Genomic DNA, 26,226 nt, shown 5'->3' on the forward strand with positions numbered 1-26,226 from the left:
CAGGTGAGGCCCTATAAAAGATTTAAAAAAAAGAAAATTATGTCCTTAGAATCAAGTTCCAAAAGTAGAACTGCTGGGTCATCGGGCACGCAGGTGTTTAAGGAAACAGTTGCCTTCCAGAAAATTTTACCACTAATAAGTCTTGAGAAAACCGTTTTCCCAGAAGGGATGGGGAGGGGGTGGAGGGGAGAATTTCTTTTTAACAAGAGTATAACTTAGCTGGCTTTGACTGGCAGCTCTGCCACCTGCTGGGTGTGTGAGCTTGAGGGCCTGACGTGACCTTGCTGAGCCTGAGCTTCCCTGTCTGGAAAACCAGGCTTTCCCGGCCGTGAACTTGGGGTCCAGAATGTCACCTGGACCCAGGCCAACACACGCTTTCACCTGCCGTGGCAACAACGGCTTTTAAGTTTGACCTGTGTCCTCCCACAGTGTCGCAAGCAGGTTCCAGTCACTGGGCCTCCCTTTCCTGATCCCGGGAACCCGCCCCACTCAGGAGCCGCCAAGCCCTCAGGCCTCAGCTACTTAAGGGAGCTGGGCCCAGCCTGTGGCTGCATCGGACCTGACCCAGCTCTCTGGGAATCCATGATGGGGGCCTCGGCTGGGGCCCTGCCCTCCCTACTGCTGGGAATTCTGCTCACGTCCATCCTGGGGAGCCTGGGGGCCAACCCCGGCCTGGTTGCCAGGATCACCAACAAGGGCTTGGAGTACGGTAAGGAGCCGTGGCTGTCAGCTGGACGTGGCTGACCCGCTTGGCCCCAGACTGCTCCGGGGACAGGGACAGAGAGGGCACCTTCTCCCTTGGGGCAGTGAAGCCTTCCTGGTCAGATGGCCCTGGCTCGGGATCTGGCCTCATCACCCGACAACTGGGCTACTGGGGCATGTAACTCCTCTTAGCTGGGCTCCCCACTTGCCAAGATTTGGATAAAGATTTGGGTGCAGGCAGTTGATTTGGGAGATGATCCCAGAAAACCCGGTAGGTGGCTGGCCACGGGAGGTAGGAAAGGGAAGGTGGCCAGCAGGGATGTGTCACTAAACCAGCTACCGCCCCGTGCCGGGAACAGCTCTGCTGGAAAATTCTTGCTCAAGTTTGAAAACATATGCCTTAAAACCAGATGTCAGGAGTTCCCATGGTGGCTCAGTGGGTTAAGGACCTGACTAGTATCCATGAAAATGTGGGTTCCATCCCTGGCCTCGCCCAGTGGGTTAAGGATCTGTCGTTGGCGTGAGTTGTGTAGGTCGCAGACGCGGTTCGGTTGCTGCGGGGTAGGCCGACAGCTACAGCTCCGATTAGACCCCTAGCCCAGGAAATTCCATATGCTGCACACACAGCCCAGAAAACACATGCATACATAATAAACAAACACACTAACTAATAAATAAATAAATAAAACTAGATGTCAGGTGGTGGCGGCTGCTCGGAAGGGGCACAGGGACCCTGCAGGGGTGCTGGGCGAATGGGCTGCATCCTGCTCTGAGCGGTGGCTGCTCAGGTGCATTAAAGTGTAAAAAATTCCCTCGCAATACCTTTAAGATTAGTGCCCTTTAGGTTATACCCCTATGTCAATTATACCTTAATTTTAAAGACCAAGAAAAAGCAGGACTATATACTACGGCATGTGGAAGTTCCCAGGCCAGGGATTGAACCTGAGCCACAGCAGTGAAAACAACCTCTAGACCACCAGGGAACTCCATATTTTTTACTTTTTATTGAAATGTAGTTGCTTTACAATATTATGGTAGTTTCAGATGTACAGCATAGAGATTCAGGGTGTTTTTTTAGCAGATTATATTCCATTATAATTATTACATGGTACTGAATATAATTCCCTGTGCTATACAGCAAATCCTTGTTGCTTATCTCTTTTACATATGTAGTTGGTATCTGTTAATGCCATACTCCTAATTTGTCCCTTCCCCTCCCTCTCCCCATTGGTAACCATAAGTTCATTTTCTGCCTGCGAGTCTATTTCTCTTTTGTATATAGATTCACTTGTAATATATATTTTTCTTTCTTTTTAGGGCCTCACCTGCAGCATATGGAGGTTCCCAGGCTAGGGGTCCAATCAGAACTAGAGCTGCTGGCCACAGCCACAGGCACAGCAACACCAGATCTGAGCCGCGTCTGCAACCTACACCACAGCTCACCACAAGGCCGGATCTTTAACCCACTGAATGAGGCCAGGGATCGAACCTGCAACCCCATGGTTCCTAGTCGGATTCTTTTCCACTGCGCCACAATGAGAACTCCTCATTTGTAATATTTTTTTAATGATGCTAAAACTTAAAGCCTCAATTAATCTGTCCAAAGGACAAGGAATCCGGGGTATTTATAAACCGATCCCCACAGTAATTCATGGTGGGCTGCTCCTCACCTCTGTGGAGCCTCAACTGCCTTGTCTGTTTAATGGGATAATAACTTTCCTTCAGGTAGGGTTGTTGGAAGCCCAGACTGGCCGAGGACAGAGAGAAAGAAAAATCAGGGAAGGCTTCTTGAAGGAGGTGAGGTAGAAAGATAAGTGGAAGTTAGTGAGGGACAAAGGCTAGCATTCTGGCAAAGAGACCGCTTGCGCCTTGCTCAAGGGAAGACAGCACACTGGTAAGAGGTGGAGTCTGGGGGAGCTCTGGTCATCTGTGTGCACAGTCTCCCTGAGGGCAGAATCCTGGATCTCTCATATCTCAGAATAAACAATAGTAAATGCTGTTTATATTGAAACCCTAGACCAGGCAAAATTTGCCTTTTGTTCCTTTCCACTGTGTCAATGCACCACGTTTATTTAATCAGTCCTCTGGGGCTGAACCTTTTAACCCTTTCTGTGGTTTTAATAATATAAACCGTGCTTTGCTGTTTTGGGCACTTCCTGAGTACCTGATGTGTGTGAGGTGCTTTTTATCGTGACAGTCCCTTTTTTGCTTTGCAACGATCTCTTATACTCCTCATGCCACCCCAGAGAGGAAAGCATTGTTATCACTGATACTTGACAAATGGAGAATACCAAGGTCAAGGACTCGCTCAAGGTCCCCCAGCTAGAAAGATGCCAAGGCCAGGATCCTAGCCCTAAAGTCCTTACAGGTGCTCTACCCAGGCTAGATGCCATGAAGGACAGGAAAGAGGGTCACCCACCCAAGCACATAGTACTCCTGCCTCGGGGAGCTGCTGAAAAAGACACACTGTTTCCTCAGCCATAAAATGGGCACCAAAAACTACCCCCCCCCCGAAAAAAAATGTACAGCGATGCTTCTGAGGGTTTCTCATGCTGCTTGGTGCTCGCAGAGGCTCAGTAATCTGGAATTGGAATTTCTGCTAATGAGGAAGTCAGCCCCTTTCCCCAGGGTGGGTGGGAGCCGCTGAAAAGTTTAGAGGGGAGGGAGGCAGGCGGACCAGGCTGACTCTCAGCGTTTTCCTGTCCACAGTGGCCAGAGAGGGGGTGGCGACTCTGCAGAGTAAGCTGCACAAAGTCACACTCCCCGACTTCAATGGGGACTTCAAGATCAAATACATGGGCCGAGGGCACTATGAGTTCCACAGGTGAGGCTCCCTTCGGCTGGGCCCTCAGGTGGCTGGGCAGAGGTTGGAGGGACAGGAGAACAAGGGAGGGGAGCCCCAGGATGGGGTCAGGATTGCTCTGGGACAGAGCGGGGTGTTCCTTGCAGCATTCAGAGGGAAGTTCTGGGAGGAACTCAGGCCCCTTCATTCGTTCCTATGACAAATTTTTCTTTTTCTTCTTTTTAGGGCTGCACCTGTGGCATATGGCATTCCCAGGCTAGGGGTTGAATTGGAGCTGCAGCTGCCAGCCTATGCCACAGCCACGGCAACACTGGATCCAAGCTGCATTTTGCAACCTACACCAGAGCTAGAGGCAATGCCAAATCTTTAGCCCACTGAGCAAGGCCAGGGATGGAACCCGCATCCTCATGGATACTAGCTGGGTTCTTAACCCTCTGAGCCATAATGGGAACTTCCCTTCAACACATTAATTAATGAAGACCTAACCTGCCATGTGACTTGAGCCTCAGTTTCCCCATCTGTAAAATGGGGATAACTTGCTATATATTTGGAGTGATAACCCAGGTTCTGGCCCAGCTGCTGGATGTAGTCTGAATGGGAAGATAGATCTTAAACTTTTCTTTTAAGTAAACCTTAAACCTTAAACATAGTAGCCCATCTATTAGACCTGAGGTTGGCACATCTGGAGGAATCAACCAAGGCTTTCCAGAGGTGATGTCATTTGAGTTGAGTCTTCAAAGGATATTTCCACCTGAGCAGCTGATGCTTAAAAAAAAAAAAAAAAGACATCAGGAGTTCCTGTAGTGGCTCAGCAGGTTATGGACCTGACATTTTTCTCTATGAGGATGCAGGTTCGATCCCTGGCCTCGCTCAGTGGGTTAAGGATCTGTCAGTGCCGTAGGCTGTGTCATAGATCGTATATGCGACTTGGATTTGGCGTTGCTGTGGCTGTGACCTAGGCCAGCAGTTGCAGCTCCCATTCGACCCCCAACCTAGGAACTTCCACATGCCACAGGTGCTGCCCTGAAAAGGAAATAAAGGGGAAGAGCCCTGAACAGAGCTGACCCCCTCTAGTGAGGCAGAGACTGATATAATGCACTAAAGCGCTTGACATGGACACGTGGCCAGCGAAGGGCGCACAGCAGGGAAGTGGGGAACCACCTGTCTGCCTGAAGCAGGCTCTGCAGGCCTGGTCCCCATGGGGTGGGGGTGAGAGCAAGACCCCTGCTGAGGCTGGAACCGCCTTCACCTTGATGCTGATGCCACGTCCTTCCGCGGGTCTCTCTCCCCAGCCTGGACATCCACAGCTGTGAGCTGCTCGGCTCCACTCTGACGCCTCTCCCCAGCCAGGGCCTGTATTTGGCCATCTCCGACTCCTCCATCAGGGTCAAGGGCAAGTGGAAAGTGCGCAAGGGGATACTGTAAGTTGACTCTGCTCCCGGGTCCTCAGGCCCTTGACCTTGACTTTCATTCCATCCTTCTTGGATCCAAGATGTTTCTAACTCATCAAAAGGCCACACAGGGGACAGAAGGAGCCTAAACCCCGAGGAAGACCAGGGTCCAAGTCCTGGCACTCAGATGAGCCTCCTTCCCTCTCATGCTTCCCTGGCGGGGCTGTGGTTGAGCTAAATGAGACAGTAGTGTGTCTTCTTGGTTTGCCTTCCCCATAGCAGACTCCAAGGTGAGAATTCAAGTGCAAGGACTTTACCTGGTAAGTGATCTAAGGGCACAACCAAGGGGTAAGTGGAAATGAGGCGAGAAAGAAGGAAGTTGGCTTGACAGCCAATGAAGTTTAACCCCTCTGGGGACAGTGTAGACAGAGAACACCTCTGAGTTACCCCAACCTCCTGCTGGCCATTGGTCAAGGGTGGCTCCCAGGGGCACAAACTCTCTAGCACTTGGAACTTTTCTCTGACCTCCCAGGTCCTTAGACAGAAGGTGGGTTAGTCTCCTTGAGCTGCCGCAATGTAATGTCACAGTCGTGGGGGCGCAAACAACAGAAATGTACCTTCTCGTATTTCTGGAGGCTGGAATTCCAAGATCAAGGTGTCGGCAGGTTTAGGTTCTTCTGAGTCTTCTCTCCTGGGCTTGCAGAGGGCCCCTCTGTCCCCATGTCCTCACATGGTCACCCCTCTGTCAGCCTGCACCCCTGCTGTTTCTCTGTGCATCCAGGTCTCCTCTTCTTAGGACACCAGGCAGACTGGACTCAGACCCACCCCAACAGCCTCATTTTAACTGAGTTGCTTCTTTAAAGGCTCTGTCTCAAATATGGTCACATTTTGAGTACTAGGAGGTGAGGTTGTCAACATAGGAATTTGGAGCCCATAACAGAAGGTTATGTGCAGGTGACCTGACCATACTTACACACTTTAGACCCACGCTGTTCAACACAGTAGCCTCCAGTTACGTGTCTTTACTGGGTACGTGAAAAGTCACTGGTACAAACTGAGATCTGTTGTAAGTGTGAAACTCCAGATTTGAAGATTTAGTACCAAAAAGATCGTAAGAAGTTTCACTAAAAATGTGTGTATTGATTGCATGTTGAAATGATAATCATATAGTATTAAAATGATTTTCAGCTCTTTTTTTTTCTTTTTTTTCCTTTTTAGGCCCGCACCCACAGCACATGGAGGTTCCAAGGCTAGGGATCGAATCAGAGCTATAGCTGCCGGCCTACACCGCAGCCACAGCAATGAGGGATCTGAATCATGTCTGCGACCTGCACCACAGCTCACAGCAACGCCAGATCCTTAACCCACTGAGCAAGGCCAGGGATCAAACCCCCATCCTTATGGATGCTAGCTGGATTCGTTAACCGTTGAGCCACAACAGGAACTCCGTGTAGCATATTTTCGAGGTCTATCCACACTAGAGCTTGTATCAGTACTTCAGTCCTTTTTATGAATGAGTAATATTTCACTAGATAGCTAGACCACGTTGGGCCTCATTCTTTTTATTTTGTTTTTTGTTTTGTTTTGTTTTTGTCTTTTCGTCTTTTTAGGGCTGCACCTGTGGCATGTGGAGATTCCCAGGCGAGGGGTCCAATTGGAGCTGTAGCTGCCGGCCTACACCAGAGCCACAGCAACACCAGATCCAAGCCGCGTCTGTGACCTACACCACAGCTCACCGCAACGCCGGATCCTTAACCCACTGAGCAAGGTCAGGGATCGAACCCGCAACCTCATGGTTCCTAGTCGGATTCGTTTCCACTGTGCCATGACAGGAACTCCCAGGGCCTCGTTCTCTTTAAAGCCTGCATAGCGTAAGTGCCCGCAATTTATTGAGCCTGTCTCAACTAGTTGACAGTTGAGGTTCTTTCCTCACTTCTTGCTGGTGCCCATGACGCTTCGGCGAGCTGCCCCACATGCATATTTCTACAGGATGAGCCACAGAGGAAAGACTTAGGACTAAAATTACTGGGCCAAAGATATGTGGTTAAAATCAGGACAGATCCCACCAGCATGTGGTCCAGATGTGCCCTCCCCGCTAGTGTTTGGTTTTCCCATATCATCCCAAGCCCTGGGCACGTAAACGTCTCATCTTTTTGTCAATGTGATAGGTGAAAATTGGCATTATTTTGCTACTCCCATTTTTAATAACTTCTCCCGTGCTTACTTCAGCCAAACTTCCTGCTCATATGTTTGATCTCTGATTCCTTTTGTCCTTTCCTTATTACTGTGTATAGGCCTTGAAATTGTATATTAAGGAAATTAACTCATATATTAGCTCACGCGTTAAGGAAATTAGCTCTTTGGCTGGCTCAAGATGCAATTCTTTTAAAAACTGCATATGGCATTTTTTGGCTGTTATTGTTCATTACATTTTAATTTCCTATGCTGGCAAGTTTATTGGCCATTTTTTTTTTTTTTTTTTTTTTTTTAGGGCTTCTGAGACTTGGATCCAGTCTAAAAAGTCCTTTGCCCATCCCTGATCATAAAGAACTGGATCCAAGCTTTTCTCTTGACCTTTTACGGTCCTACTTGTAATAAATCTTTGCTTTGTAATAAATATTAGTAATAACTTTTACAATTAAATTTTGACTCCAGCTCCCCTTATTTGCGGGGAAGACTCGAGATTTATATTTTCCCCTCAAATGGTGGCCAACCCTAGTCTAGGAATCGATTATTGCCTCTTTTCGCTCCTCCAGGAAACTAGACGGCTCCTTTGACGTGAAGGTTAAAGGCATCACCATTTCAGTCAATCTTCTCCTGGGCAGTGAGTCCTCCGGGAGGCCAACGGTCGCCGTCTCCAGCTGCAGCAGCCACATCGACGACGTGGAGACACACATGTCGGGAGATCTGAGGTAGGTCACCACTGGGACACTAGCCACTTGGACCTCTGGCTGCAGCCAGAGGCACATCCAGCCCAAGGCCTGGCCTCTCTGATGAGCAGGAGGGTGCAGGCTTGGGCAGAGCACTTTCCCTTGGAGTTAATTTTTTTGAGGGAACTGCTGAGATTAACAGAAGCAGATTGAAGCTCAGAGTATTGGTGTGCCATTTCCACCAAAAAAAAAAAAAAAAAAAAAAGAACTTCAGGGGATTACCATTGGTCAAGTGTGATCTGGCTACTGCCGGACACACAAGTTTTTGGCCAAAGGAGAATTTGTGAAAAATATACAAACCCCTGTGTAAGTCTCCTGGAGCCTCAGTTTTCCTTAGTTAGAAAAATGTGGATTCCCCCACTGCTCCTGAATTTGGGGCGCAGCTGGGCTGGAACACCAGATGCATGGAATCAGTGGGCATGCTGGGAACTCTCTGCATTTTCTTTCTTTTTTTCTTTCTTTCTTTCTTTCCTCTTTCTCTGTTTTGTTTTGTTTTTTTAATTTTTGAAATTAAAAAAAATCTTTCTTTCCTTTTTTTTTTCTTTTTTGTCTTTTTGTCTTTTTTGCTATTTCTTAGGCCGCTCCCGCAGCATATGGAGGTTCCCAGTCTAGGGGTTGAATCGGAGCTGTAGCCACCGGCCTATGCCAGAGCCACAGCAACGCGGGATCCGAGCCGCGACTGCAACCTACACCACAGCTCACGGCAATGCCAGATCCTTAACCCATTGAGCAAGCGCAGGGATCGAACCCGCAACCTCATGGTTCCTAGTCGGATTCGTTAACCTCTGCGCCACGACGGGAACTCCTAATTTTTGAAATTTCTATTCTTAATCTTTTTTTTTGCGTTTTAGGGCCGCACCTGTGGCATATGGAAGTTCCAGGGCTGGGGGTCAAATCGGAGCTGCAGCTGTCAGCCTGCACCACAGCCACAGCAACGCTAGATCCTTAACCCACTGAGTGAGGCCAGGGATCGAACCTGTATCCTCATGGATACTAGTAGTGTTTGTAACTCACTGAGCCACAACAGGAACTCGCAGGGACTCTCATTTTTATCCCATCCAGGCTTTTGGGACACAGCAGGGGACCAGCATGGGGGTGGGGAGGGCTCCCTCAGGGACGGGCCCCTCTGCTGCCCCACTCACTGTCCCTGTATTCAGTGGCAGAAAGCTGTGCCTCACTGTGCCTCTCTCCCCAGCTGGCTGCTGAATCTCTTCCACAACCAGATCGAGTCCAGGTTCCGAAGAACATTGGAGAGCAAGGTAAGAATGTCCCAGTGGCTGGCGTCACCAGGCCACTCAAGGGCTTGGCACAAGTCCTCCTGACCTCTGGCCTTGGCTGGCCCAGAGAGAACAAACCAAGGTCATGGAGCTGGTGTGGGGCAAGGCTGGGGGCAACACGTAGGTCTCTGGACTCCGCGTCTGTCTAGTTCCACAGAAAAAGCTTAGATGCTTGGCCAAGAGTAGAAGAGCAGGAGCCAAACCGAGATCCCTGCCCCTCCCTCGTCTTGGTCTCGTTCACTGCCCACCCCTGCCCTGCATCCACAAAGGCCACAAAGGAAATCAACACCGAGGTGCCTACCGATGCCAAGCAGGAAACCGTAGGGGGCATGAGAAACAGAGGGGGGCTCTGATTCCTACTGAGCGTTCTCAGAAGTGCCTGCTTTGTATGGGGGCAGCAGAGCGTCACTTTTTCCCATTAAAAGAAGTTATGTGAAATCTTCAAATTTTGGAGTCTCTGGCTAACACAAGTTTCATGCTAATTTCCCATTTTCCCACTCTTTCATTTTTACCCCCACATCCCATTTCTGGGGTAGCATGAACTTGAAGCTTTGTAGCAGTGACTGTGCTGGGGAAGGGAGAAAGTAATGAAGGAGGAAATGGGGAAACACACACGCACTCCCCTCTCTTGGTCCCACACCTGGTTTGGTCTTGAGTGCCTCCTTGTGGTTGAAGTGAGAATAGCAGGCAGACCCCACAGCTTGGATGGGGCAGCTGCATTCTGATCCTTGTCTTGTCTTGTTCTGGGGTCCTGGGGTCTAGGTGAGTTTAGGAAGTATGCTAGCCTCCCTCTCAAGCACCTAGTTGCCATGTGGCCACACCCATCTGAGTGGGACATCATATTCTTCAGTGGTGAGGATTTATACTCCCCTGTTGATGGAAACAGGAATGACTAATAACAATATTATATAAGAATAGTAACATATTCCAATTAACTATAATATAATAATCCAATTAAGTATAATGTAATAATAGCATGGTAATACATTACCATGATAATTGTTATTCTGATACATTTAAATATAATTAGTGTTGTACAGAATGTATCATTGTATAGCTCTTCCTACATATAGTATTAATGGCAGCTCTTTACTGGGCCCGTGGTTTGGGCAGGAATAATGTGCTAAGCACTTCACATGGGCAGTGCATTGAATCTTATCCGCAGCCTTTGAAGCAGGTGCTGTTTCCCACATCTGGCAGAGGAAGCTCTGAGGGTGGGGTAACTTGCCCTGTGGTCACCTTATGGACAAGAGGCTAGGTTCAGAGTTCCTGTTGTGGCACAGAGGAAACAAATCCAACCAGTGTCTATGAGGTTTCGAGTTCGATCCCTGGCCTTGCTCAGTGGGTTAAGGATCCGGCATTGCCGTGAGCTGTGGTGTAGGTTGCACACGCAGCTCAGATCCCGCGTTGCTGTGATGTAGGCTGGCAGTTGTAGCTCTGATTCGACCCCTAGCCTGGGAACCTCCATATGCCTCGGGTGCGGCCCTAGAAAAGATGAAAAGACAAATAATAATAATAAGTTTTAATAAAATAATAAATTTGCCCTAAAAAGCAAAAAAAGAAAGAAAGAGGGAAGGAAGGAAGGACGGAAGGAAGGAAGGAAGAAGGAAAGAAAGAAAGAAAACCTATCTCTGTGTATCTCTGCGTAGAACAAATGAAAACCTATCTCTGCATAGACGAGACAAAGTCCAAAGAAAACAAATGGCTGCGTGGGGCAAACGCTCTCATGGTCAAACATGGGTTTCAGCATGACTGACCGACCACAACAGAGGGAAAATAAATGCCCCGGGGGCGGGGGGATGGAGGGAGGCAGGAGGAGTACATCTGTACAATGCAACACTATGAGTGTGTGTGTGTGTGTGTGTGTGTGTGTTGAAATGTGGCTAATGTGGATGGTGAACTGTAATCTCATCAAAAAAAAAAAAAAAAGAGCTGGGCGCCAGGCTCTTCCTATTCCCACTCAGGGAGGGATGCGATTTCTGAGCAGCAGGGCTAAGAATAATGAGTACGGACTGAGTGCTTGCTCCCTGGGCCACATACCCCCTCATGGTCTCATAACCTCTCACCTCAAGAAGCACTTGGCCTTGTCACTGTCTCCTGAGATGAGCACTCAAAAGCGGAGATTCTGCAAAAGTCACACAGCCAGGAGAGACCCAGCAGGATCTGAACCCAGGTTTTCAGACTCACTACTTCACCTTTAACCATTATCCTAACCTGCCTCCTTGGGAGATCACTGAAGGCACCTGCTCCCCAATCACTCGGGTCCCCTTGGGGGTGGGACATCCAGGCTCAGGACCTCAAGGATTTTTTTTTCTTTTTTTAGGGCTGCCCCTGAGGCCTATGGAAGTTCTCAGGGCTAGGGGTTGAATTGGAGCTGCAGCTGCCAGACTACACCACAGCCACTGCAACATTGGATCCCAGCCATGTCTGTGACCTACACTGCAGCTTGCGATGATGCCAGATCCTTAAGCCATTGAGTAAGGCCAGGGATCAAACCCACATCTCAGGAATAGCATCCTCAGTTCTTAACCCACTGAGCCACAATGGGAACTCCCTGGGGTGGTTTGACGAGTCACTGACTAAAGGAAAAGCAAGAAAGGAACAGTCTTGGGTGAGGCCCATATGAGTTTCCCGGTTCCCTTGAAGCCAACCATGAATATGTCCTCACCAGCTCTTTGCTTTGCTTTCTGGCCACTCCCCGTTACCAGCCTCCCCTCCCAGAAACTGAGCCCGCTGCAAAGGAGGTTGAGATTTCAGCCCTTGCCTGCCCCCAGCATCGTCCTTCCCCACAACCCTGTGCTTGATGTATGCTTGCGTGCCCTTGAGCTTGCCCTTAGAATGTCACCTCTTCAAAGGATCCAGGGGCGATACCCACCCCCCGCCGCAACTATGCCAGAGCCCCATCCATGGTCTTGGATCCCCTATAGACGTCCCTCTCCTCCGCTGTATATGTGGATCCATTTGCCCCAGAGGTGGTAGCTGATTAATCAAAAAAGTTGCTTAAAATGAGGACTCACTCACACATACCTAAACAACAAAAAAATTTACGCATAAATCCAAATGTTTTCCAATACAATTTGTAAATGTAAATTCATTTGACCCACGCCCAGAACTCTTCTTTGTAAACAGTTTCTTGATCAGCATTGCATGGCCTTCTTGCATAAAAATTTCATCTGCTGCGAAGTTCAGCTCCGATTCCTTCAACCAGTAAGAATCTAAAGACATTTGCCAAGCAATCCCAATGCGGAATCCTTCTATATTTTCATGATTGTTTGTCCTCATAAGCTTTTCTGGTCCAATTTACCAGCATTTTCCTTAAGCAACTCACCTTTCCAAAGCATTTATCATGGGTTTGCCCAGAAACAACTTTTTTTCTCAGTCCTGTTTCACGGGTTTACATAAAGAAATAATTCAAGTGATTAGAATAGCAAGTAAGGCAGACAGCTTTGAGAACACACATTTCTTTTTCTTGAGAGGCACACAACCCAACCAGGGCAACAAATTCTGGTAGCCTGCTGGGTGCGTGTGTGTCTTCCAGGGAAGTAGGGGAAATGGGGACTATTGATCAATTCAGCTTTCCTGCTAAGTGATGACATTTAAGAAGTACCTAGGAGTTCCCTGGTGACTCAGTGGGTTAAGGACCTGGCATTGTCACTGCCATGGCTCTGGCTGCTGCTGTGGCGTGGGTTCGATCTTTAGCCCAGGAACTTGAGGGAGGCCAAAGAAGAAGAAGAAGAAGAAGAAGAAGAAATAGCTACATTAAGTATACATTTATTTGTGTGGCTATTGCTACTTAGCATCTAGTTCTGCTGTTCAACTCTAGATTCTGGGAGGCCAAGACCCAAAGGAAAATGTAGTGCCTTCAGGCATGCCTCCTCATCCGGCTGCACAGACAACTACCTACCTCCAACATCCAGTCCTGGGATTGGCTATGACAGGTCCATTTAGATCTTATTGGGATCCACATGGGGACCTACCTGTTTCTAATCATTTCTATTTTTCTCAGCACCTGGCACATTATAGGCATGGATACATTTTTGTAGAATCAATGACCGGTTAGCAACTATGTGAAATAATGGGACTAATGCAACTAGCACCAGACCAGACCAAAGCCAGGGAACTCACTCAGGCCTTCTCTTCCCATCTTTTTTAGATTTGTGAAGAGATCCAGGATTTGGTGGCCTCTGACCTACAGCCTTACCTCCAAACTGTGCCAGGTAGGACACCCCCCCAACCCTGGGATACATGATGTTTATTAATTTTTATAAATGCAAATATATATGTACCTTACAAAACCTTCCAGGGGACAGAAGTGTTGAAAGTAAAAGTTTAACGTCCCCTCTTCTCCCCAAATTTTCTTTTAAGAAGTAACCACTGCTTTAAGGATAAAATATCAGATACTTATTTTGCATGTACTAATATAAATATACACATACACAAGCATAGGAATTCACATATGTATTCCTTTTGTTCAGGAATATACGTGGCTGTGCATAATTACACATATGTATACATTAGTCTGTAACAGTAGACCCATTGTTCTTTTGTAATCTGTATGCCTTGGATATCTTTCTCTATTAGCACATACAAATGGACCTCATTTTTTGTTTGTTTTCTGTTTTTTGTTTTTGTTTTTGTTTCTGTTTTTTTTGGTCTTTTTGCCTTTTCTAGGGCCGCTCCCGCAGCATATGGAGGTTCCCAGGCTAGGGGTTGAATCAGAGCTGTAGCCACCAGCCTACGCCAGAGCCACAGCAACGCAGGATCCGAGCCGCATCTGCAACCTACACCACAGCTCACGGCAATGCCAGATCCTTAACCCACTGAGCGAGGCCAGGGATTGAACCCACAACCTCATGGTTCCCAGTCAGATTTGTTAACCTCTGGGCCACGACGGGAACTCCAGGACCTCATTTTTTAAAAGCTTGTTTGTGAAAGTTAATACAGAGAGAAAAGTGTTCAGATCGTAAGTGAACAGTATCCATTTTTTTTCCCCCAAACTGAGCACACACACACATGCCAGCTCCCAGGTGAATATACAGAACATGCCTGGCCTTTCAGAGGCCCCTTGCCTCCCCTTCTGTCACTCCCCACCCCTCGTGGGCAACCAACTTCTCCCAGCAAAAATCAGTTTTGCACTTTGTGCATGAACAGGACTGGAGTCCTTTATCAAAACCAGAAGGCGTCCTTGTTTACCTTGTAACATGAGGTCAATCGATACTGTTGCACACAGCGAGGTCGCTCCTTCTCTTTGCTGTGTTATCCACCTACGGTGTCGACATCCCTCCGTTTATTTACCGCGTCTGCTGTTGAAGCCCTTTGGGGCAGTTTTAGACCCTTGCGGGGAGTGCTGCTGTGACTGTGACTGTTCTAGCTCATGTGGACGCAAGTCTTTGGGTTGATACCCAGGAGTGAAAGCACAGGCTCCTGTGGGACGCAGAGGTCCAGCATGACCAGATCCCGCCAACAGTTTTCCAAAATGCTCTTAACAGACCCCATTTTATTTATTTGTTTTTCTTTTTAGGGCCACACCCGCGGCATATGGAAGTTCTCAAGCTAGGGGTTGAATCAGAGCTGCCACTACCAGCCTACGCACTGCCACAGCAACAACGCCAGATCTGAGCTGTGTCTGTGACCTACCCTGCAGCTCACATGACCTACCCTGCATCTCAAGGCTGTATACCATCGGATGTATACCATGGCTCACGGGCAATGCTGGATCCTTAACCCACTGAGCGATGCCAGGGATTGAACCTGCGACATCGTGGATACTAGTCAGGTTCTTAATCCACTGAGCCACGACAGGAACTCTGCAGACCCCACTTTAATAGCTGTGTAGTATTCTACCATACGAACATGTCTCCATTTAACAAGTCCCTAGCTGCTGGACAGTTAGGTTTATTGTGTCCTTGCTATTGCCAACATCAGGGTGGGGGGACCCACCCAACCTCTTTGCCTGCATATGTAACTATACCCACGGAACTGTCCTCTACAAGTGGAGGCCCTGGATCTAAGCTGCATACGGAAAGTTTGCAGGGACAGGCTCTGGCAAATTGTCGGAGGCGTCCTCCGATGGCTTGGCCCCCAGCTACCCCCATATTCACCTGTTGGCATCTCCCTTCAGTAGAGACCCAGGTGGGCACAGATGCCCCAGTGCATGGATCAGAGAACTCCTATCTGCCCCCACCCCACCCCCCAGGTCTTGGAGAAGCATGTCTGGGTCCTTTGGACAGGGCCCCGCCTTCCTGGTTATTTGGGTCATGTAGGTAGGAGGCTAGTTTCCCTTAAGATCAAGGTCTCAGGAGTTCCCATCATGGCTCAGTGGTTAACGAATCCGACTAGGAACCGAGAGGTTGTGGGTTCAATCCCTGGCCTCGTTCAGCGGGTTAAGGATCCGGCCTTGCCATGAGCTGTGATGTAGTTTGCAGACATGGCTCAGATGGCTCGGATCCCGCGTTGCTGTGGCTCTGGCGTAGGCCGGCGGCTACAGCTCCGATTGGACCCTAGCCTGAGAACCTCCATATGCTGTGGGAACGGCCCAAGAAATGGCAAAAAGACCAAAAAAAAAAAAAAAACAACAAAAAAAAAAAGATCAAGATCTCAGCCATAAACTTAGGAACAACACCTTCAGCTGGAGAGATGGCCCTGTAATGTACTTTCTTTGATATGAAGCTCTAGGTATAGAGGAGCTTCGAGACCTGAGCTCTTTCTGTCCTCATGGGGAGAATGTGTGTGTGTGTGTGTGTGTGTGTGTGTGTAAGAGAGAGAGAGAGAGAGATGCTAGAAACTGCTCCAGGCTAAATGGACCACCTTCCAGGTCATCTCTTTCTGGGCGAAGCAGTTCTTTGCACCAGCACTGGGCTGGATGGAGGGTCGTAAGGCAGAGGGGCAGAGGGCGCTGAAGAACGTCTCAGGGAGTGTGGATCAGACGGAGCTCTCCCCCTTTTCTCCGACGCCTGCCTCCTTACTCGGCCCCTCCCTTGGTTCACAGTCACGACAGAGATTGACAACCTTGCTGGCATTGATTACAGTTTAGTGGAGGCCCCTCGGGCAACAGCCCAAATGCTGGATGTGATGATTAAGGTAAGGGTCCCGGGACAGGGGCTTGGGAGGGTCCAGCCCTCAGGGCCAGCTCTTTTTTTTTTTTTTTTTTTCCTTTTTCTTATTAGGACCACAACTGTGTGTATGGAAGTTCCCAGGCTCGGGGTCAAATCAGAGCTGCAGCCGCAGGCCTATACCACAGCCACAGCAACAAGATCCAAGCTGCATGTGGGACCTACACTGCAGCTTGTGGCAACGTGGGATCCTTAACCCACTGAGCAGGGCCAGGGATGGAACCTGCATCCTCATGGATACTATTCGGATTCTTAACCCACGGAGCTACCACGGGAACTCCAAGGCCAGCCGTCTCTTGAGGCCTCTTGTTCCCTCGGCTTCAGACCTGTCCTCCTCTCCCCATCAGCTCCCGCTGTGTCAAGGGCAGGGCAGTATGGAGTAGTGGGGAGTGTTCCCAGAGCCAGGATCCTCCCACTGGGGTCTTACAACTCTTAGGCCTTGAAACTCCCCTCCCTATTCCTCCCCTCCTTCACTTTCCCACCAGGCAGGCGAGAACAATCAGTGCCCGTCCTCAGTGTGCAGAGGAGCCTCCCACTAGGTCCCATAGGTTAAAAGACAAAGCTTCTGGGGAGTGTTTCATTAAGGGCTTCTGGAGACACAGGTTGACCCAAAAGAAAACATCTTTAACGGTGGAGTTTCAGGCCATTTCCAGCTTATCCATGTTCCCTCATCAAGCTCTATAGCCAACGACCTCGCTCAGATAGACCCAACCCTGGGATGGACTTTGAAAAATTCAAGTGGACCCTATTTCTCTCTCCAGGGTGAAATTTTTAGCCTTGATCACCGCTCCCCAGTTGGCTTCCTTGCTCCTGTCATGAGACTTCCTGAGGAACACAGCCGAATGGTCTACTTTGCCGTCTCTGATTATGTCTTCAAAACTGCCAGTCTGGTTTATAACGAAGCAGGGTTCTTGAACTTTTCCATCACAGATGACTTGGTGAGAATCCTAGCAGAATAGCTCTCACAAATGACACTGTCACCTGGCCTGCCTTCTTTCTTTCCTTCCCACCCACTTACATCAGTGAAATAGTAAATTATGACTAAGAAAAATAATCGAGACCAGGAAAAATATGTTTCCCCAATTCCCTTTTCACGTTGGCTGCCAGGAAGCTCAAAGTCAAAATTCTTTCTGCCTTCTAACGATTGTGGAAGAGTTTGTGGCTTGCTTGTCTGTGTTTTATTTTTCCCCTCCAGACTAGATCTGTCATTCTAATTCATAGTTTCTTTCCTCCTGATGGTTTGTGGAGGTTTAAAAAAAAGATTTTAGTGAAAGAGGCAGGATGATAGATATACTGATAAATGCATAAAGTTACATAGAATAGGAAATAAAGACCAAGTTACAAGTAAAGCAAAGTTATGAAGATACTGGGCCCACAAATTGATTTAAAAAAAAATCACAAATCTGTGAGGGAGCTTCCTCTAGCCAAAATGGAAAGGGTACCTGATTTAGTGATTCGCAGTGAAAAGGGGAGACAAAGTCTTCCTAGCATTTAGCTCTAAAATAACCGTCTCAAATGCAGTTTTGTATAAAGGATACTAAATTTTATAGCGGCTCACATCTTTACTATTTCTCCGGATTCTTTCATGCATGTGGGTTTTAGATGGCTGATTCTCGTAGCTCTTTGTAAAAGCTGAGGCCTCGTGAACAATGCCAGGATGATGGGAGAAACACAGTGCTGTCCCATCGGAGGGTCCAGCTCACCCTGGTAATAACTTGGGGACCAGCAGTGATGGACAGAGAGGCTTTTTGTCCTTTGAATGATTTCTCACCTATGTCCAGGCCTTTTTCTTCCATTGTCCCAATGGCATCACCCTTCCCTGCTGTGGTACCGTCCCTCCTTTGCTGGATGGGATCATAAGAACTGTTTTATTGAGCTCTCACTCTGTGCTGGGCCTTGGGCTAAGTGCTTTATGCCCACCACTTCATTTAGCCCACACAGTGACCCAGTAAGGGGAGACTATATTTATCTCCATTTCATAGGTAAGGATGTTGGGGCTCAGAGAGGTAAAGGAACTGGCCAGAGGCCACACAGTAACAAAGCCCCAAGCCAAACCCGGGTCTGCGTGACTGCAAATCCCACTCTCGTGGACCCTCCGAGGGGGTCCCGCCTGTCACCTATGCCCCAAGAAGAGCGGCCAGTACCCTGGGGACTCATGTGCTTGTGGTGAAGGCAGGACAAGCATTACATCGTTGCCATGGTAACTCTGAGCCATCGAGAAGTTTCATTACTGAACATCCATCCACTTCCCCATCTCTCTTCAGACCTTCAACTCCAGTGGGAGCCCCTAAAACTTCTCTGTGTCCCTTTGCTGCAGGTTCCACCTACTTCTAACATCCGACTGACCACCAACTCCTTCCGCACCTTCGTCCCCCGGGTAAGGCTTCCCTCAGCCCTCGGGTGCAGGCAGAGGCCCCAGGCCCTCGGGGGATTCTCTTTAAAACCTCCACACTCCTCTCAGCTTGACCAAGGGTCAGAAGGCCAGTGACAGGGGCCCCAGTGGAGGCCGGGGTGCTGCAGTGGCCAGGGGTCCCTTCCCTTCAAACCCAAGTCCCAGAGACCCAAGCCTCATGTCTTGGGGGACCATAGGCTGCCCAGTCTTTTACTAGAGATCTGTGCCAATCCTAAGGAATGCCAATAGGTCCCACAATATTAATTAGGATTAATAACATCAAACAATTAATATTTGTATTAATCAATATTAATATTAGTATTAATAATATTAAACTATTACAGAGGGCATACTAGGGGCTAGGCACTGTTCTTGATGCTTTAAAATATATTTTGTGGGAGTTTCCATTATGGCTTAGCAGGTTAAGAACCCAACTAGTATCCATGAGGATGAGGGTTCGATCCCTGGCCTCGCTTGGTGGGTTAAGGATCCAGCGTTGCCGTGAGCTATGGTGCAGGTCGCAGACGTGGCTCAGAACTTGCAGGCTGGCGGCTACAGCTCCAATTGGACCCCTAGCCTAGGAGCTTCCATATGCCGCAAGTGCGGCCCTAAAAAGACAAAAAATATAAAATAAAATAAAATAAAATAAAATAAAATAAAATAAAATAAAAATACCAAAAAAAAAATTTCCTTGCAGAAGGCTTGATGATGGCTGACAGGAATGATAATGGTGGGAAAACCATTAAGCCTCAAGTCCTGCAAGATCTGGGTCACATCCCTCCCTAAGATGCCCCCACAGCAGCCCCTCTCTCTCCCTAGAGCCACAGGGCAGCCCAACCTGCCACCATATTGTCAGGACCAGGACCATGGCCACATCCTGGCTCCAGCATCTCTTCTGCCCCCTTCCTGCTGGCATCAAAATCATCCTGACAGAGAAGCAGCTCAGCCCACTTTCTTAGTACAGTTTACCCTCCACCTTCTAAACATCCCCTTTTACAGCAGACTACAGGTTTTATCTTTGCCGAACCAAAAGTCTTGTAGGATTGTTGTTCCTCCACCAACTCTCCCCCGCCCCCCGCCAAAAGAGTAGTCTTGATGCCAAATTACATTCCAGTTAAACAGAAAATTGCCTGCATTTTCGAAAGAGTGGGATCTAGCGGGTCATATTTCAAGAACATTGGCATCTGGTGTTCATGTGTGCAGTTACCGAGTGTGATGAGGGTATGGAAAAACCATAGTTCTCACCCATTGCCTGGGGAGGGGTGTGGAGTGAAAAAAAAAAATCAGCCCAACCTTTCTGGAGGACAGTTTGGCAATGCCTGGCAGAAACGTTAAAAACATGCTTAACCAGGAGTTCCCTGGTGGCTCTCCAGGTTAAGGATCTGGCTTGGGTTGCTGCTGCAACGTGGGTTCAATCCCTGGCCTGCTGTATGCCATGGGTGTGGCCAATATATATATATATATCTTTACCCTTGGACTTAGCAATCCATGTATAGGAATGTATCTCTGCAAATAAGAGCCAAGGGTACACAGGGGAGTGGTCATTAAAATGGAAAACCTTGTAGACAACCTTGGGACCCAGTAAGGCTAGATCAGTGGCAGTACCCGTGCACAGTGGAATACAATGCAGCCATGAAATCACTAATGCTGACTCCATAAGTCTGACATGGAAAGATGTCCGGTTATGCCTTTAAGAGAAAAAGGCACAGAACCTTTTGTAGAAATAAAACCCACCTACATTCTCAACTTCATCTGACTCCCTAATGTTCTCCTGGAAAACCTGTATGTTTTCTCCTCCTGATATAATCTCCTCATTCTGCCCCTAGTTAGCCAGACTGTACCCCAACATGAACTTGGAGCTCCGGGGAGCAATGGTCTCAGCCCCGTTCCTGAACTTCGGCTCCGGGAATCTATCCTCAACCCCCCAGATAGAGGTCGAGGGCTTTGTGCTCTTGCCCAACTCCGTCAGGGAGCCTGTCTTCCGGCTTGGTATGGTAAGGTTCAAAGCCTTTGTAAATGCTGTTCCCTTTTCCTGAATGCTTTTCCCCCCACTCACCACCTGGCTAATGCCTTCAGATCTCAACTTAAGCATCACTTCCTCAGATGGGCCTTACTTGATTGCCTTTACCCCTGATCTACCTTAAGCCCCTTGTCATTTTTTTCTTGTGGCACCCTCTTATTTTTCCTCATAGGACTTATTACAGAGATACTTTATATCTGTTGGCAGGTTTATTCGTTTAATAGACTAAGTGAGTCTGGGCTATTGTGGGGAGGAAGGCAAGGGGGGGTCTTTTCCCTGTTTGCTCTGCCCTTTCTATCTTTTTTTTAATTTTTTTTATTACTCAAATGAATTTATCACATCTGTAGTTGTATAATGATCATAACAATCCAATTTCACAGGATTTCCATCCCACAGCCCAAGCACAGCCCCCCACCCCCCAAACTGTCTCCTCCGGAGACCATAAGTTTTTCAATGTCTGTGAGTCAGCATCTGTTCTGCAAAGAAATTCAGTCTGTCCTTTTTTCAGATTCCACATGTCAGTGAAAGCATTTGATGTTGGTGTCTCATTGTATGGCCGACTTCACTTTTGCTCTGCTCTTTCTATATCTGACCCCAAAGACTACATTTCCCAGGCTCCCTTGCACTGACTTCCAATGAAAGGCACTGTCAGGAGAATGGAGGATGGGAGGAAGGAAGAAGCCAGAGTACTTTCTCCTCTTTGGTTTGGACAGAGACACAGGCACTGACTGTGTACCCTCCATGGTGGCTCCCAGGACCTCGACTCTTCCCTCTGTTCCTCCAGTCCTGGGAGAGAAGAAGCTTTGACTCTTTTTTGGCTTCTCAGCAATCCATCACTTGTATAACTGATCCCCTGTGTGAAATTTCCTCTGAGTTAAATATTGAGAGCAGAGGCTCCTTTTTTTTTTTTTGGCTTTTTAGGGCCACACTTGCGGCATATGGAAATTCCCAGGCTAGGGGTCCAATCGAAGCTATAGCTGCCGGCCTACACCACAGCCACAGCAACACCAGATCCGAGCCATGTTGACAACCTACACCACAGCTCACAGCAACGCTGGATCCTTAACCCACTGAGCGAGGCCAGGGATCGAACTCGCAACCTCATGGTTCCTAGTTGGATTCATTTCCACTGCGCCACGATGGGAACTCCGAGTGTCTCCTTTCTTGATGCTTCCTGTCTGAAGTTTTTTTTGGCAGGGGGTGCTCACTAGATGAAGAACTTTGGTCTCTTGTTCCAGGTTTAAAACACAAGACAAATCTCTGGAAATGTAATTGCTCCCAGATGTCATATCTGCAATTCGATATTATTGTTCTCAAAATTGTTATCAACGCATTTTAAATTAAAACATGATTATTATTATTACTGCTACCACCATTACTAAGGCTGACTCTTGGCCTTGAAATAGCTAGACAGTTCCAGAGCTAGTCCTCTATACCCTCTCTTGGTAATCTGCTCAAAGTTTAATTGCTATCATGGTCGGCAATTACAAGTCCAAGTTTAAACATTTACTGAGCACCCACAATGGGCTTCCTGGGAGTCTATGGTCTAGTGGGCAAGTTCCTGCTTTAACTCACTCACTGAGATGTCTGTTTCGAGGAGACAGCCTCCTCATAGTTATCTGCCTGGTACGTGACAACCTCCCTCATTCAGACATGTTTCTTTCTGCTGGAATTTCCAGGCCACTAATGTGTCCGCCACGCTGACCTTCAATACCAGCAAGATCACTGGATTCCTAAAGCCGGGAAAGTAAGTCAGCCTCCTGCCCACATGGGGGCGCTCACCTGGGATCACTCCCCCTGACACTGTAGCTCCTTTGCTGTAGCTGGAGGTGAGGTGTAACCAGATCTCCCTGTCAAAGTTAGGGGCGCGCCATTTGGGAAGGAGACTTAAATTTTGACCCAATTGGCCCAATTCTTTTACCCAACTGGTGCTGCCTCCCTAAATGTCTTTTCCAACTAACCCCCGTCACTTCCAAATTTCTAAAGAATTTACTAATACTGCTTTTTCTTAATCTCTGAATTTTAGACATCAGTAACATTGACTTCCTGAAATTATAGAGACTGAGTTCTTTTACGCTACACACGTCCACGCTTCAAGTCTTCCCAATAAGGTTACATCATTGTTTCTGGTTCCTCAATCATCTTTTTCACTCCCACCCCTACCATACCCCTGACCCTCTACCTTCTCAAGCTGGTGTCTCCTCCTTTCTGGGGACCCCCACGTGGCTTAGGGTTCCCGTGAGTATAATGCCCCCATCTCTGAATCTTCTCTGATTTGTTATAGGATACAAATGGAACTGAAAGAATCTAAAGTTGGAATATTCAATGTAAGTTATTATTGTTTTTATTTATGAATGATTAGGGTAATAATTAGAGTGTTTACTAAGCAGTGTTTTATACCTATAATAGAAAAGAGAAAAGGAGAAAAGTTACTCTCTGCTCTAGAAAAGTGTGGAAGCTCTAGAGGACATGAAACTTAGGGCAGAGGAACGGTTACCTCCCAATATAAGATAATATATGGTATCCATAAGTTTGTTTTCAAAATCTTTGGGTCTGTAACATAATATTGTACATCGACTCTATGTCAATAATTTTTTTAAAAAAAAGACAATATAATTAAATCATCCATTGGAGAAAAATTCTTTTTTTTTCCCCAGGGCCATCCCTGCAGCATATGGAAATTCCCAAGCCAGGGGTCAAACTGGAGCTGCAGCAACGCCAGATCCGAGCCTTGTCTGTGACCTACACAACAGCTCACAGCACCGTGGATCCTTAACCCACTGAGTGAGGCTAGGGATCGATCCCGCATCCACATGGATACTAATGGAGTTCGTGTCCACTGAGTCACAGCGGGAACTCCCACTAGACAGGTTCTTAACCCGCTGAGCCACAGTGGGAGCTCCTGGACAGAATTCTTTTAGCTGCAAAGAATAGAAAGTGTCTTAAGCAAACAAGAGGAAGGTACGGGATCATATAACTTACAACAATGACAAAAAGCTAAGGCTAGAGACTTTAGGTGTTCAAATGAGTATATCAAGAATCTCTCTCCAGGATGTGGAGCAAAGGAAACTCTCCTACACTGTTGGTGGGAATGTAAGTTGGTAAAGTCACTATGGAAAACAGTATGGAGATGGGGATGTCATTCCCTGTGCTGTACAGCAGGACCCCATTGCCCAGCTATTCTAAATGTCATGGTTTGTATATGTTAACCCCAAATGCCCAGTCCACCTCCCTCTTGGCAACCACGAGTCTGTTCTCCATGCCTATGAGTCTGTTTCTGTTCTGTAGATAAAATCCATTAGTGCCACATTTTGGATTCCACATATAAGTGATATCATATGGTATTTGACTTTCTTTTCTGGCTTACTTTACTTAGTAAGAGAATCTCTAGTTGTATCCGTGTTACTGCAAATGGCATTAGTACATTCTTTTTTATGGCTGAGTTGTATTCCGTTGTGTTTATGTACCACATCTTCTTAATCCATTCATCTGTCAATGGACATTTAGGTTGTTTTCGTGTCTGCTGTGAACATACAGGTGCATATATGTTTTTGAATTGTAGTTTTGTCTAAATATATCCCAAGAGTGGGATTGCTGGATCGTGGGGTAGTTCTAAATTTAGTTTTCTGAGGAAGCTCCATACTATTTTCCATAGTGGTTGTACCAAGGTTTCTCTCTCTCTCTCTCTCTTTTTTTTTTTTTTTTTTGTCTTTTTTGCCATCTCTTGGGCCGCTCCAGCGGCATATGGAGGTTCCCAGGCTAGGGGTCTAATCAGAGCTGTAGCTGCCAGCCTACGCCACAGCCACAGCAACTCGGGATCCAAGCCATGTCTGCAACCTACACCACAGTTCACGGCAACGCGGGACCCTTAACCCACTGAGCAAGGGCAGGGATCGAACCTGCAACCTCATGGTTCCTAGTTGGATTCGTTAATCACTGAGCCACGACGGGAACTCCTCTCTCTCTCTCTCTCTTTTTTTTTTTTTTAAGCTACCCCCCCCCATCCCTGTGCTAACCCTCACTGGGTTAGTCTTAGTCATGTCCATTCCTTAGCCAGTTACCCAGGTCAGAAATTGGACAAGGCCAACTGGCCAAGCATAGCGTTCATCTACACACCTGGAGCCAGGATTTGCAGTCCCAAACCACGTGGGCTGAGATTGGAAAGGAGGGCTCCCCAGGAGAAATAAGGACCCTGTTATTAAAGCAAAAGGAATAGCTTGCTGGGCAAGCAAAAACAAGAGACGATTTCCACAAAGAGGAAAAAGTGATGAAATAGTGGCCTTCATGTTAAAGGAGAAAAGAGAATGGGAAGAAAAAGGAGAGGCTTTTGAAAAGAGGGAAGTTGGGGCGACGGCAGCTGCTCCTCACAAGCCGAAGAGGAAATGGAAAGACTTCATCTGCAGTAGTTGGCCTCCCTTTTATCAGCCTTTGGATGGTGGCCACCTCGGACCACCTTCCACCTGCCCTCCACTGCCCATCCTTTCCCCAAGTGGAAGTGGAGACAAACACATCAAGTATTGGACAAGAAAGACATTGCCTACGGGGGCCCCGAAGGGTGACTCCTTTCGGAGAATGAAGGCTAAACTGACTAATGACACACTGATATTGCATCTGGGCATGGCATGGCAAAATGCTCCAGGAAGTAAATTATTCACTTGTAAAGAGTCACAAAAAAGGCATCCTATCAGATTTTCAGAATATGGACTGTAAAAAGCAAGACCCAGAGAAGCAGATAAACCTGGATTCAAATTTGGACCCTGCTGCCCAGTTTCTAGCAAATCACGTTCGTTCGGTGGGCCTCGCTTTTCTCATCTGTGACGCGAGGGCATTAATAGTAACGTCAAAGAGGAGTTCCCATTGTGGCTCAGTGGAAATGAATCTGACTGGTATCCATAAGGATGCTGGTTCAGGCCCTGGCCTCACTCAGTAGGTTAAGGATCCAGCATTGCTGTGGCTGTGGTGTAGGCCAGCAGGTGTGGCTCTGATTCAACGCCTTGCCTGGGAAATTCCATAAGCCATGGATGCAGCCCTAAAAAAAAAAAGGAAAAAATTAACATCAAAGAGTATTAGTGAAGACTGCATCAAATATACATGTAATGCTCTGAGCCCTTATACTTGGCCCATAGTGTGTGTTTAAGGTTGGATTTCATTATTTTTGTTTTGGCATAAATTTTTTATTACATAAGTCATTTTGGAAAGCTTTTTCACTGTAAAAAGAAAAATTAATTACTAAAGATAAGACTAAGCCAAACCTTGATGTTCTTACTAGAGAAAAGATTATTGGGCATGTAGTCTTCCATAATTGTCTTTCCCTTTGTGCCCTTATAACTGTACATCTTAAAATCGTTTTATCTTGTAAAGTATAAGCATGATGTAGGTATCTACCCGAAAATTGATTTTTTTCAAGCCCTCTGCCCTGCCAGCATGTACAGAACCACCCCACACCCAGGGTGGCTCTGTGGAGGTTTGTTTGGGACATGTGGTTACGGGGTACCTCTCCTATTCTCCACCAGGTGGAGCTGTTGGAGGCGCTGCTCAATTACTACCTTCTCAACAACCTCTACCCCAAGGTCAATGGTAAGAACCACTAAGGATTTTT

The 26,226-nt window shown here is 47.5% G+C and overlaps 1 protein-coding gene across 1 annotated transcript in view; it reads left to right on the top strand.

Annotated features, from left to right (window-relative positions):
* The first annotated feature begins 548 nt into the window (after positions 1 to 548).
* Positions 549 to 26,226, top strand: part of LBP (lipopolysaccharide binding protein) — a 29,332-nt gene continuing 3,654 nt past the window's right edge. The window contains 13 exon segments of the mRNA NM_001128435.1: positions 549 to 709; positions 3,412 to 3,526; positions 4,798 to 4,926; positions 7,653 to 7,808; positions 9,022 to 9,085; positions 13,257 to 13,320; positions 16,092 to 16,183; positions 16,977 to 17,153; positions 18,533 to 18,592; positions 20,434 to 20,601; positions 22,307 to 22,374; positions 22,912 to 22,954; positions 26,141 to 26,204. Of these exon segments, the coding sequence (NP_001121907.1) occupies positions 586 to 709; positions 3,412 to 3,526; positions 4,798 to 4,926; positions 7,653 to 7,808; positions 9,022 to 9,085; positions 13,257 to 13,320; positions 16,092 to 16,183; positions 16,977 to 17,153; positions 18,533 to 18,592; positions 20,434 to 20,601; positions 22,307 to 22,374; positions 22,912 to 22,954; positions 26,141 to 26,204 (1,324 nt within the window). The 5' untranslated portion in view covers positions 549 to 585.

The sequence above is a fragment of the Sus scrofa genome, chromosome 17, assembly GCF_054392235.1.
Source record: "Sus scrofa isolate SSC_HxYL_T2T_F1_AM1 chromosome 17, Sscrofa_HxYL_maternal_Yorkshire_Landrace_v2.0, whole genome shotgun sequence".
Taxonomy (NCBI): Eukaryota; Metazoa; Chordata; class Mammalia; order Artiodactyla; family Suidae; genus Sus; species Sus scrofa.